The 12,826-nt window shown below is 42.2% G+C and overlaps 1 protein-coding gene across 1 annotated transcript in view; it reads right to left on the reverse strand.

Moving 5' to 3' along the window:
• Positions 1-3,981: 3,981 nt before the first annotated feature.
• LOC129822061 (ras GTPase-activating protein 2-like) overlaps positions 3,982-12,826 on the reverse strand; it is a 45,781-nt gene continuing 36,936 nt past the window's right edge. The window contains exons 20-24 of the mRNA XM_055879943.1: positions 11,335-11,417; positions 10,766-10,974; positions 8,946-9,049; positions 8,448-8,625; positions 3,982-8,286 (exon numbers count right to left, since the gene is read on the reverse strand). Of these exons, the coding sequence (XP_055735918.1) occupies positions 8,256-8,286; positions 8,448-8,625; positions 8,946-9,049; positions 10,766-10,974; positions 11,335-11,417 (605 nt within the window). The 3' untranslated portion in view covers positions 3,982-8,255. The remainder of the gene's footprint in view (positions 8,287-8,447; positions 8,626-8,945; positions 9,050-10,765; positions 10,975-11,334; positions 11,418-12,826) is intronic.

Raw genomic sequence — 12,826 nt, forward strand, 5'->3', positions numbered from 1 at the left:
TGACAAAACTATCTAAAGATACTGAGGCAGCGGACTTTATGAAAGTTAATATGTGTGTCATTCTCAAAACTTTTGGTCACGACTCTACATTATCCATTACTCTTTTTCCTTGTGTGTTCATTAGCACAGTAAACATGATCCCCATTTTAGCTTCAAGATGCCGGCAATTAGAAAAAAACAAAAAAGTAGATTGTGCTGATTTATTGGCACATTGAACAATATTGTGTGCCGTAGTTCAAAATCTCATTGCATATTGGTAAAACAATGAAGTCATATTTGAATTCTGACATCTTTATGCACGTTCATCATTGAACACTTATGGGAGATTCTGGAGCGCGCCAAAGACAGTGTTTCCACCACGATCAACAAAACACCAAATGATGGAATTTCTCGTGGAAGAATGGTGTCACATCCCTCCAATAGAGTTCCAAACACTTGTAGAATCTATGCCAAGGCGCATTGAAGCTGTCATAATGGCCCTACGCCCTATTAAGACACTTTATGTTGGTGTTTCCCTTATTTTGTCAGTTACCTGTACATTTTCCACATGCTAATTATGTTATGGTTATAACATAGCCTACTGTCACAAAGTAATTTAGAGGGTACTGTTCAGAACCTCACCTTTTTCCACTCTTCATCACCGATCTTGGGCCCTGAGGTGACGAGGACCTGTCCGTCCCCGTGGCTCGTCTGGACGCTCAGGTTCCCATGGACCACCGCCAGCAGGAAGTAGTTCTGCTGCCTGTCGATGTCCCCAAAGAATATCACCCCCTCCGGGTCCAGACTCAGAGTCAAAGCTACAGATGGACAGACATAGACAGACATGTCAAAACACAGACATTATCATAACAGCTCTTAATGAGCATACACAAAACATTAAGAACACCTGCTCTTTCCAAGACATAGATTGACCAGGTGAATCCATGTGAAAGCTATGATCCCTTATTCATGTAACTTGTTAAATCCACTTCAATCAGTGTAGATGAAAGGGAGGAGACAGGTCAAAGAAGGATTTTTAAGCCTTGAGACATGGATTGTGTTAAGGTGTTCTTAATGTTTTGGACACTCAGTGTATATAAATGAGAGACTCGGTGGGACCTGGTACAGTCAGTGAGGTTCAGCCGGATGTGCCCCGGCTGGTTAAATGTTCTGAAAGGGGAGTGCTCAGTGGTGTCATGGTCCCTATAGTCTACCTGGTCAACTCTGTGACCTTGTAGTCCAGAATGGGGACATTCCCCACAGAGCTCTTCCTAGTGTAGTGTAGAGGAGATGTGAGTATCTGGACAAAAGAGTAGCATTCCGGTGATGGCTATGGGGTTGAAACAACACAAGAATACTGTTCATATAGGCAAAAATTGTGATGATAGGAAAGCTAGCTAAACCAACAAGAGTGACATTTACGTAACCAAACAATTTCTAACAATTGCTGCACTAATTAGATGATGGAGGAAAAAACCTGTGTGTGTATGTATGTGTGTGTGTGTGTGTGTGTGTGTGTGTGTGTGTGTGTGTGTGTGTGTGTGTGTTTGTGTACTCACAGTAACTGTGTTAGCAGGGTTGGGTAGGTTACTTTCTAAATGTAATCCGTTAAGGTTACTAGTTACCTGTCCAAAAATCAGTAACCTCATTTCTGGATTACCCAAACTTAGTAACGTAATCTGATTACTTTGTTACTTTTGTATTACTTTCCCCTTAAGAGGTATTTGAAGACAAAAAAGATCCATCAAATGCATTTGGTGTGTCATCCTAGTGGTCTCTGAATTGTGGTCAGACTCGCTCAGCTGGAACAAACAAACTTGCACCCTTTTTCAATGCTGAATTGAATGTCATTGAGAAAACAGAAAGTGTCACATATTTTTTTCACACACATCCTTTCTGAATTGACAAGTAATCCAAGATGTAATCTACTTTTTCAAAAGTATCTCTAATCTGATTCAAATATTTTTGTTGGTACCGTAACTGATACCGTTTTGTAATCAGATTACATGCAATCAGTTACTCCCCAACCCTGTGTGAGTAGAACCATAAAGTAAAATAATGTAATTGTTTCGTCTCTTGCCTCCAGCATCCGTTCAAGCGTTGGATGAACCCACATCGTCTCAAGTCCGATTCTTTGGTCCTGGTCCTTCATCTGGCCCTCTAGGCTATGTACTGGGCTGGAGCATCACCTGATGAGACAAGAGATACAGGGAAGCTGAGAAGTCTTGAGAAATCGGTCTCTTTCCCAGAGTTTGGCAAACCTGGTCCTGGCAAATAAGGATGGAGATGAGCCAACAAAATAAACCATGATGGGGAGATCAATGTCTGGGTCAAGGTGTGTGTGTTTGTGTGTGTCAGATAGTGTCCAAACCACAGACGCTATTATGTAATTCTTTGGTCCAAACAGAGAGGGAACACTGACCCCTTTTAAAGTCATTGTTCTTGGCAAGTGTATTTTTTTTTTTAAAGCACTTGAATCTCAATGGTCTATTTAAGGAATTGGTTTGGCGTCAGAAAAGGGATGGCTCGGTAGAAACGTTAAGTATTTTTCCAAATCATTCGTAAGCCATGCTGTGGCATCATAAAGAGATTTGTTCCGACATGTTTTTGACATTACATGCGTCCTTTCATTTCAAAAGCCAGACTGGTGTCAATCTGCAGGGGAATTGTAGATTGCAGGTGGAAATTGAGAAGTCTCACACTATGTGGTCGACATCGAAGTAACACATCAAAGCAATGTGCGATGCCAGGGACAAAACAAATGAAGAAAACAGCCAGCATATGTTCTGACTTAAATGTTCTTACTTAAAGTTAATCAGTTCCAACTCTGTTGTGTAAAGAGAACGGTCTTTGTCTTCACACAGATGAATGTATTAAGATGTACTTTTTGGTCACGGAAGTTATCAAAAGTGACAGTCCAATATGTGCCTTTAGGAGAATGCAGCTGGTGCTTGAAAAGGGTACCAGGGCTAAAGAGTAACTTATGCTGTTGTGCACATGGGCAGTCCTTGGTTAGGACAGGGGAGGCGGGCTATCACACTATTCCTCGTCTCGCCCTCTTTAGCTACAGCAGGGCCATCCAAAGTCAGGCCTGCGGGCCGAACATAGCCCCCAACAAAATTAGATTGGGCTTGCCAGTCTTCCAGAATGATCTTATATATTGATAAACCATGTTTAAGGGGTTTCCAAGTCCAAAGGTTTGGGCACCCCAGATCTACACAGACTGATTTATGAATCTACATTACAACATATCTACAGTACATCCAAAAGCTAGAGAAAATCTGGGGGAAGAGACTTAAATCCAACATGCCACAGACGTTCAAGTCATTCTTATTGAGATGAGTCCACTGAAGTGAAAGAGGCAATAACTGGGAAGGAAAAAAAAAATGTGCTTTATGGTTTGCGGATGATTAGTTGTTCCATGTGAAGTGCTGCCAATAGTAAACCCATTCCCCAAACGGAAAACAACTTCTACATCGCTGAGTTCAGTATACACTGTTGGCTGGTTGACTGTACAGCTCTCTAATGGTCTCATGAAAAGGATAGAAGATTAGCATTGTGTCATGAATCTAGTTCTGCAGGTAGCTCTTCAGTGGTCACTAGCGATCAGCCACAGTCATACAATCTGATTTTAAACCCAACCTTAACCACACTGCTAATCCTAACCTAAAACTCTGACCAATAAACTCATTCTATTTATTTTTTACAATCTAGCCTATTTTGACTATGCAGCTGGCCCATCTAGCGGAAATCGCTCAGTTCTGCCTCCAGAACAAAACTCATCCCAATAAAACAGCAACCTGCTAAATAATATAGCCCCTTCTTGTGTTCTCCCCCCAATGTCTTTATAGCTTGGTTCCATATCTGTTTGTGCCATCTTACTAACTCCAATGACCATAGGAGATGGCAAGGTGTTACAAACAGATCGGGGTCCAGGCTAATGTTTCTACTCTACTCCGCCTCCCCTAGAGCTGACATTTAGTAAAGACCACACACCTGAAGTGAAAGGGTTGGCAACATGTTTATTGTCAATTATTTCAAATGAACAAATAAAAAAAACAGGAGACATGATTTGACTTTCTGGTTGTGGCAAAAATTATAATAATTAAATAACAAAAATATGTACTCCATTCCTGTAGGTTTACAGGGGTGAAATATGAAAATAACCGATTCTCTTTGCAATGATTGAATTTAACATTCAAAAGACTGCTGATTATGTCATGGCGATGAATTCACAGATACTGTTCACATGAAGGCCTGTCGAGGGATTGACTGTTAACCATCACTCGACTTCCCATGTTTTGTTGAATTGTTAAATGGGCTACACACACACACACACAACAATGTAAGACATGTTTCTGATAATCCTTGTTCCCTTGGGTGGGGGGGTTAGTAAAGGCCTGTTTCTCATGGCTCTAAAAAAAGGTTCCGACAACATTAAAGATACATCAGGATAAAATGTCTGACTGTCAAAGGTAAGGTGAGGAGATGATGCGGTGATTGAAAATTCCCTTATGATTGAAAACCGTTTGAGATTGGTTCATTTGTTTTCTTTCACCAACAAGCTCAATCATGACATCTTTACCTACACATTAGAATAGGCTGACTAAGGACAAGAACCATGAGGCCAAGAGCCTTCAGCAACACCGCTGACAAACAAAGTCAGGTGGGATCTAACCTGGGTTGTGTTCATTAGGCACCAAACGCAAGAAAACAGACAAACAGGTAGATGCTCATTTTCTTTATCCATTGCAAAAAGTTTCAAAAAGTTTTCCGCTGTGTGCTGTAATGAACACGACCCTGGTGTTCCAGACAACGTTAAATTCTGTAACGTTGCATAAGCTATAGACTCTGCAGCAAGCTACCATACATTACTCTCTGTGACATGAAAAGCAGCCAGCTTCCTAGTACCACTGAAGACAAAGAACAAGGTGCAGTAACACACCAACACAGATTCTTTTGCAGTGTTAAAAAAAAAAACATACATACAAAATGTACTCAAAAAAATATATACAGTTAAATATACAAGACATGCATGTTGGGAATATATGACGGACCAAAGACAAAACTTCTGACAGCAAATAGTTCCACAAGCCAAACAAAAATATATCTGAAACATGGTTAACCCTGTACTAACGGTGATACACGTTCCCTTCTTGTTGTTGATCCAAGTTCAAGTTTCTAGGCATCTGTTTACACACTGTCGTTCCTACGGGTTGACTGATAAAATATAAAGAACGGTGCGACTATGTGGATTAATGCTGTGTTCATAACCAAGTGGGAAGGTGGTAGAATTAGGTACTATTATTTCCTACAACCAAAAACAACTTTGGGACATTAGATCGGTGGTCACTCACCAGAAATTAGACTTCCCTGACCTGCATCCTTTATAAGCATTTCACTGGACCTGCTTTAACATCTGCGAATCTGTGTGTGCGACAAATAAAAACTTTGATTTGACATTTACCACATACGACTGGGGGGAAAAAACCCCACTTGAACGCCCCTCCAACTCGTAATTACACTGAACAAAAATATAAACGCAACATGTAAAGTATTGGTCCCATGTTTCATGAGCTGAAATAAAAGATCCCAGATATTTCCCATATGCACAAAAAGCTTCTCTAAAATGTTGTTTATACTTTTCTTTACATCCCTGTTAGTGAGTGTTTCTCCTTTGCCAAGATAATCCATTCACCTGACAGGTGTGGCATTTCAAGAAGCGGATTAAACAGCATGATCATTACACAGGTGCACTTTGTGCTGGGGACAAAAAGACACTCTAAAATGTGCAGTTTTATCACACAACACAATGCCACAGAGCATGCAATCTGCATGCTGACTGCAGGAATGACCCCTAGAGCTGTTGCCAGAGAATTTAATGTTAATTTTTCTACCAGATTGTTGTTTTCGAGAATTTGGCAGTACATCCAATCGGCCTCACAACCGCAGACCACGTGTAACCACGCAAGCTCAGGACCTCCACATCCGGCTTCTTCACCTGCGGGATGGTCTGAGACAAGACACCCAGAGAGTTGATGAAACAGTGGGTTTGCACAACTAAGACTTTCTGCACAAACTCAGAAATCATCTCATGGAAGCTCATCTGCGTGCTCTTCATTCTCAACAGGGTCTTGACTTGACTGCAGTTTGACATCAAATTGTGGGCAAATGTTCATCTTCGATGGCCACTGGCACGCTGGATAAGTGTGCTTTTCATGGATTGAATCCTGCTTTTCAACTGTACTGGGAAGATGGTAGACCATGTGTATGGTGTCATGTGGGTGAGTGGTTTGCTGATATAAATGTGTGCCACAGGTGGCGGGGGGGTTTTGGTATGGGCAGGCATAAGCTACGGACAACGAACACAATGCATTAAAATTCCCATCGATAAAATGCAAGAGGTACTGTGACGAAATCCTGAGGCCCATTGTCGTGCAAATCATCCGCTGCCATCACCTTATGTTTCAGCATCATAATGCACGGCCCCATGTCGCAAGGATCTGCTCACACTACCTGGAAGCTGAAAATGTCCCAGTTCTTCCATGGCCTGCATACTCATTGAGCACGTTTGCGATGCTCTGGATTGACATGTACAACAGTGTGTTCCAGTTCCCGCCAATATCCAGAAACTTTGCACAGCCATTAAAGAGGAGTGGGGCAACATTCCACGATCAACAGCCTGATAAACTCTATGTGAAGGAGAATTGTCGCACTGCATGAGGCAAATGGTGGTCCCACCAGATACTGACTGGTTTTCTGATCCACGCAACTACCTTCTTTTTTTAAAAGGTATCTGGGACCAACAGATGCATATTTGTATTCCCAGTCATGTGAAATCCATAGATTAGGGCCTAATGAATTCATTTCAATTGACTGATTTCCTTATATGAACTGTAACTCAGTAAAATCTTTGAAATTGTTGCATCTTGCATTTATGTTTTTGTTCAGTGTACTAGTGGGAAACTCGTCTACCATCCCTGATCTTGACTACTAGTTAATGTGGGCTAGTGATGCAGTGATGACTATCTAAGGGGCTAGATTGGCAAGTGAAGGGGATTGTCTATCTTGCTGTCATTTATGGTGATTGATATGAAGTGACATCCCTACATGGTGAAGCGGTTGTCACAGACATTTCTAGACTACCGACCACGGTACCTCTGCATTTCCAGAGAACATTAGAATGTTACTCAATCAAATCGTCTACATCGTTAAAAAGAGGAACAATGCATTTACCAAAATGTACATGAACTAAATATATCCTGCATTTCTCTCCATTTTCAAAAAGTCTGTATTCAAAATACATTTATACCCTTTTTTTCAAGTCGATCCTACGAAATGTTCATCTTTGGTGTAAGAAAAATAGCTATTAAAATCTACAGGCTATAAACGTTATCGTACAGGAATGGAAACGAGAACGTAAACGAGATCATTTAACTGATCAATGTGGGGGGTATACTGATACCACGTATCTAAAATGATGACATCTGGAATATTCCAAATATGTAAAGTGCTTGGGCATTATTCCCTAACCCGAGGACGCAAGAGAGACTTTTACACATACATCCATTAAGAAAAATAAGGCATATCGGTTTCATCCACTTAACTGTACTCTGAAACACCTGCATTTGTTCAAAGCACAAAATATAGAGGTGGGTAGAGGAGGAGGAAGGAGAGAAAAATTCCCTTTCATAGAAAATTAGATAAACAAAATCAGCTTGCTGTTTAGTCGTAAACGGACGTCAAACAGTGAAGCCCCAAGAGATTGAGAGCTTCATCTTGATGGTTGACGATCGAAAACATTGAGTGTATAAAAGGGATCATTTTAGCAGCCTATTCACACACACACACACACACACACACCAACTAATGATGATGTTGTCTGGTCTTCACCGAACTGTAGAAAAAGGGGAGGTTTCAATGAAATGATTGAGTTTTGTTGTGCAAATCAAGTAGAAGACGAGAGCAAGCACATAACTCCTCTGATTAGGGCAGTGGTGTGTGAGAACGAGAGGGATGGAGACAGACGGGGAAAGAGATTTCTTTTTAAACGACTAAGGGTCTCCTCTTCTGAACCAATGAGAGCTTCTGGTCAGGGTCAGGTGACAATTCTAACTTCATCTATTGGACGATGGGAAGGGGGGGCAGAGCACGACCTTGGGGGTAATGCGTTCTTGGTATTCGCGGAGGCAGGCAGCGTCCTCAGTGCCAATCCCAACGGTGCCACCCTGGGGCTCCAGTGTTGAACTCAGGCCAGACAGACCCACCTAGACTGGTTAGGATGTCTTCCCAACTATCGGATTCTCTCTAGAAAGACACAGAAAAGCAAAGAGGATAAATATTTACGTGGCTGTCTACACATATGTGTGTATCCATGTGTGTGTGTGTGCGCGTGTGAGTATATGTGAATAAGTGTCCGCGTATACACACATGTATGTGTGTATTTGAGAGTGCGTGCGTGTACTTACTGGCTGCCGTACTGCGCGGTGCCGCTGCGAGTGTCGTGCTCTCTCTGCAGCTCCTCCAGAATGTGTGTGATCTGCCGCACTGTGTGGAATGTCTCCTTGGGGTCCTGGATGGTGAACAGGGAGTAGTCGTCCTGCTCCCTCGGAGGTCCCTGGTACACAGCGATGCTGGCACATGCATCTGATCACAGGAGACAGATACATGAGGTCATCATCACAGGCTATCACACCAAGCTACTGTTGCCAGATTCCCACTAAAGGGCCAAACTGAGCCAAGGCAATCCGAGCTGTACTAGCCTGGTTAGTCATACACAATAGTTGCAGGAACCGAGCTGGAAAGGACAATGTGAAAATAAAATATCTGAGCCAGCAGGGTACGTACGGTTCAAGAGAAAATGCCTCATGCAATAAGCCACTATAGAAATAATCTATTGTGATAGGAATACTTTTTATATTAATTTGTGTAAGAGTTGGGCGATTGACTGGTAGAATCCCACTTGCCTTCCATCTTCTGCAGCTTGGAGTAGCTGGAGGTGAGGAGGGAGAAGATTCTCTCCGTCTCGCGGTCACAGTCGATGTCCAGCTGCAGGTTAGCCAACAAGGTACTGGGAGAGAAGACATGGTCATGTTCAGTAGGCACCAAATGGAAGAAAACAGAAAACCTGGAATTATCCAATAACGCGTGCTGGAATTGTCCAATTTCGCTACGTGCTCCCTATTGAATAAGACTCAGGTGTCTGATAAGGTCAATCTTCTAGGAACTTGTGTTGATCTGAGAGGGAAGGATAGCATCAGTACACAAAATATGTCAAATTCCACCTGGCCGATCAGAGAGCAAGATAGAACTATGAACCATATAAAAATGTTCTATGCTCAACTTTTTAAGTTCTATAAACAAATATTTGGCTGCTGTAGCCCAGGAGTAATCAGACTTACTTTCCGCAGTTACAAAATGTATTTTTAGCCATCACAATGAATTGACTGAAAATAAATTAAATGAACCATGCATCTATACAAACCTACCCGATCTACACAAGCACCTAGGGCAGAGGTCCCCAATTACATTCATTCCTTGAGTGGACGGTCGGGGGCCGGAACATAGTTATAAATAATTTGTACAAGTGTCCCAAGAATAATGTCAAACATTGATTAAATTCAGAAACATTCACATACAGTGAGCTCCAAAAGTATTGGGACAGTGACAACTGTTTTTGCTCTGTTCTCCAGCACTTTGGATTTATTTACAGACTGTGAGCTTTCATTTGAGGGTATTTTCATCCATAACCGTTTAGAAATCACAACACTTTCTGTACATAGTCCACCCCATTTCAGGGGACCAAACGTACTGGGACAAATTCACTTATACATGTATTAAAGAAGCCAAAAGTTTAGTCTTTGGTCCCATATTCCTAGCACACAATGGCCACATCAAGCTTGTGACTCTACAAACTTGTTGGATGCATTTGCTGCTTGTTTTGGTTGTGTTTCAGATTATTTTGTGCCCAATAGAAATGAATAATTGCTGTCATTTTAGAGTCACTTTTATTGTAAATAAGAATGTAATATGTTTCTAAACACATCTACATTAATGTGGATGCTACCATTACTACGGATACCCCTGAATGAATCGTGCATATTGAGGAGTGAGAAAGTTACACAACTATCATACCCCCAAAACATGCTAACCTCTCACTATTACAATAACAGGGGGGTATGATATTTATGCCTCTGTAACTTCCTCACTCATCATTATTCACGATTCATACAGGATTATCCATAATCATGGTAGCATCCACATTAATGTATGATGTTCTTATTTACAATAAAACAAACAGCAAATGCATCCAACAAATGTGTACAGTCACAAGCTTGATGTAGTCATTGTGTGCTATGAATATGGGACCAAAGACTTAACTTTTTACTACTTTAATACACATCAGTGAATTTGGCCCAATACTTTTTGGTTCCCTAAAAATGGGGAGACTATGTACACATTTCTAAACTGTTCACCCACTATGGATGAAAATACCCTCAAATTAAAGCCGACAGTCTAACCTCATATAGCCATTGTATCATTTAAAATCCAAAGCGCTGGAGTACAGAGACAAAACAACAAAATGTGTCACTGTCCCAATACTTTTGGAGCTCACTGTATGTCCCTCTATTTATGTGTGGTGATACTTGGCGAACAGATTTACTAAATAAATAAAATAAAAAAAATCACTGAGGTCATTTCCTGGTGAATTTTATAAAATGCTATTGGGGAACGCTGACCTAGGGACTAGTAGAGGTTGGTTTGAGATTCACGGGTGAGTACTCACGGTGTGCAGGGCTTGCAGCCCGGCTGGCTGTCGCTCAGGCTCCTGCAGCAGAGCCAGGCCCCCGCCACGTAGGCCGAGGGGTGGAAGGTGCCCAGGCGGTCCGGGTTACAGCGGCTCACTTGGCTCAGCACCTCCACCCACTCACTGGCCTCCACGCAATTCCCTGCCTGCACGTACAGTGGCTTCTCACTGTGGAGCACCTGGAACATCTAAAAAGGGGAGAGGGGTTGTCAATAACACACACACAACAAAATATCTGACAGGCTGTCAATATGGTGCAAATGAATTGCCCTTTGCGGACAAATACGTTTTTTTTTTGAGTAACAAACACTCATAGTCCACATATGTTTCTGTTCAAATTCAATGCGTAAACTCAAAGAACTTCCCCTCACAACTTACACAGAACCAAAGGAGTTTTTCCTGATATTTTGACCTGACCAGGAAAACCTCTGGGCCCTTGCATTAGCCTATAGTTTAACTGTGCTTGACCATTTACTGGTCAGGTAGGGGACCAGGGTAAAACTCCTGGCTGTAAACAGACCACATCAGACAAAGACAGTCCTGCTTACATTTTTGCGGTTGAAGGCACTTTCGTACAGTTTCTCCACAGCCCGGATATTCTTCACTGGGATAATGCAGAGTGCTTCTTTCCCTTGGAAAACAGAAAGAAAAATAAATGTTGAATATACTCACACACACAAAATGTCTACATTGGACCCTTACCCTTATGTGCACCCCTAGCACTCATGTCGTGGTCAAGCTGCATCACTAGGAGGAACATTGAGGTCTTAAACCATCTGACCCTTGACTACTAGAAGATGTGCAGCATTACATTTCACACCAACTCTTCCAACAAAAATAGAGAACAGTCTTTAAACTCGATAGACAACCATTTCCATCGCTGTGTCTGACAATAGCTGGGCCAAAACACACAAGCCATATACAGTTATAAAAGCAGTCTCTGTATCAGCTCCTGCCATTGGTCTCTCTTCAGTCTCCACCCATCAGCTCACACTCCTTCCCTTTATCTAGCTGATAGAGTGAAGTGTCTGATCCACTGATGATACTTCACTGCACACACACACAGTCCCTCCCCCTTCCTTCTCTCTCCCTTGCATATGTGAATCCAGGTGCATTGGGTATGTGATGAATGTTGCCATCTCAATCTCTCATTTAAGCGGGAGCTCCTTTCTCTGCCTGCCACCTTCCTCCTCCGCATTTCCAGGCCGAGGCACCGCCTGGCCCCACCCCTCATACCTCCAGCACCATCTGATTCTCTGCATATCTTCTGCCTTCCAGTTTAGTCTCTCACACGCACATACACTTAGCTAAGTTAAATAAAAAATATATGTCTAGCCAACCAGATGCAGATCTTAACATTCTGATCGATGGTTCTCGTCACAATTTTACTGAAACCGCCTGCCAATATTATGAGAAAAACATGGGATAATAATCACAGACACACTACTAGTCTGAAAATGAACCCAGCCACACACAGATAGTGTGCACCCCAAATGGCACCCTCATCCCTACATAGTGCACACTACTTTTGACCAGAGCCCTATGGAATTGGTTACCATTTGAGACGTAGTCCTAGTGGTTAGTTCCATCTGCAGGGATCATAATGATAAATGTGCATACCAAACCATCATAATCCCTTGACATCGACCCCCGTCCTTCTCCATTCCATTAGAAATTGAAACAAATACTCAAGTTATGAGTCACATTAAATACTTACGGCAACAGGAGACTTAGTTCACAACCTCCAAAAATCCTTTCAAACCTTTTTGGCACCGACTATTACCAAGCCCTGAAAACAGCACCACCAGAGCCCAAGTGCTTCCTGATGTCATGGTGGTTCAGCTGCACCTCCCAAACCCTGTTTTTGTCACTGTCTAACGCTCTTGGTAGCCGACGTGAGCAAGACCTTTAAACAGGTCAACGTTCACAAAGCCGCAGGGCCAGCTGGATTATCAGGACGTGTACTCAAAACATGCGCGGACCAACTGGCAAGTGCCTTGACTGACATTTTCAACCTCTCCCTGACAGCGTCTGTAATAT

Source organism: Salvelinus fontinalis, chromosome 24, assembly GCF_029448725.1.
Source record: "Salvelinus fontinalis isolate EN_2023a chromosome 24, ASM2944872v1, whole genome shotgun sequence".
Taxonomy (NCBI): domain Eukaryota; kingdom Metazoa; phylum Chordata; class Actinopteri; order Salmoniformes; family Salmonidae; genus Salvelinus; species Salvelinus fontinalis.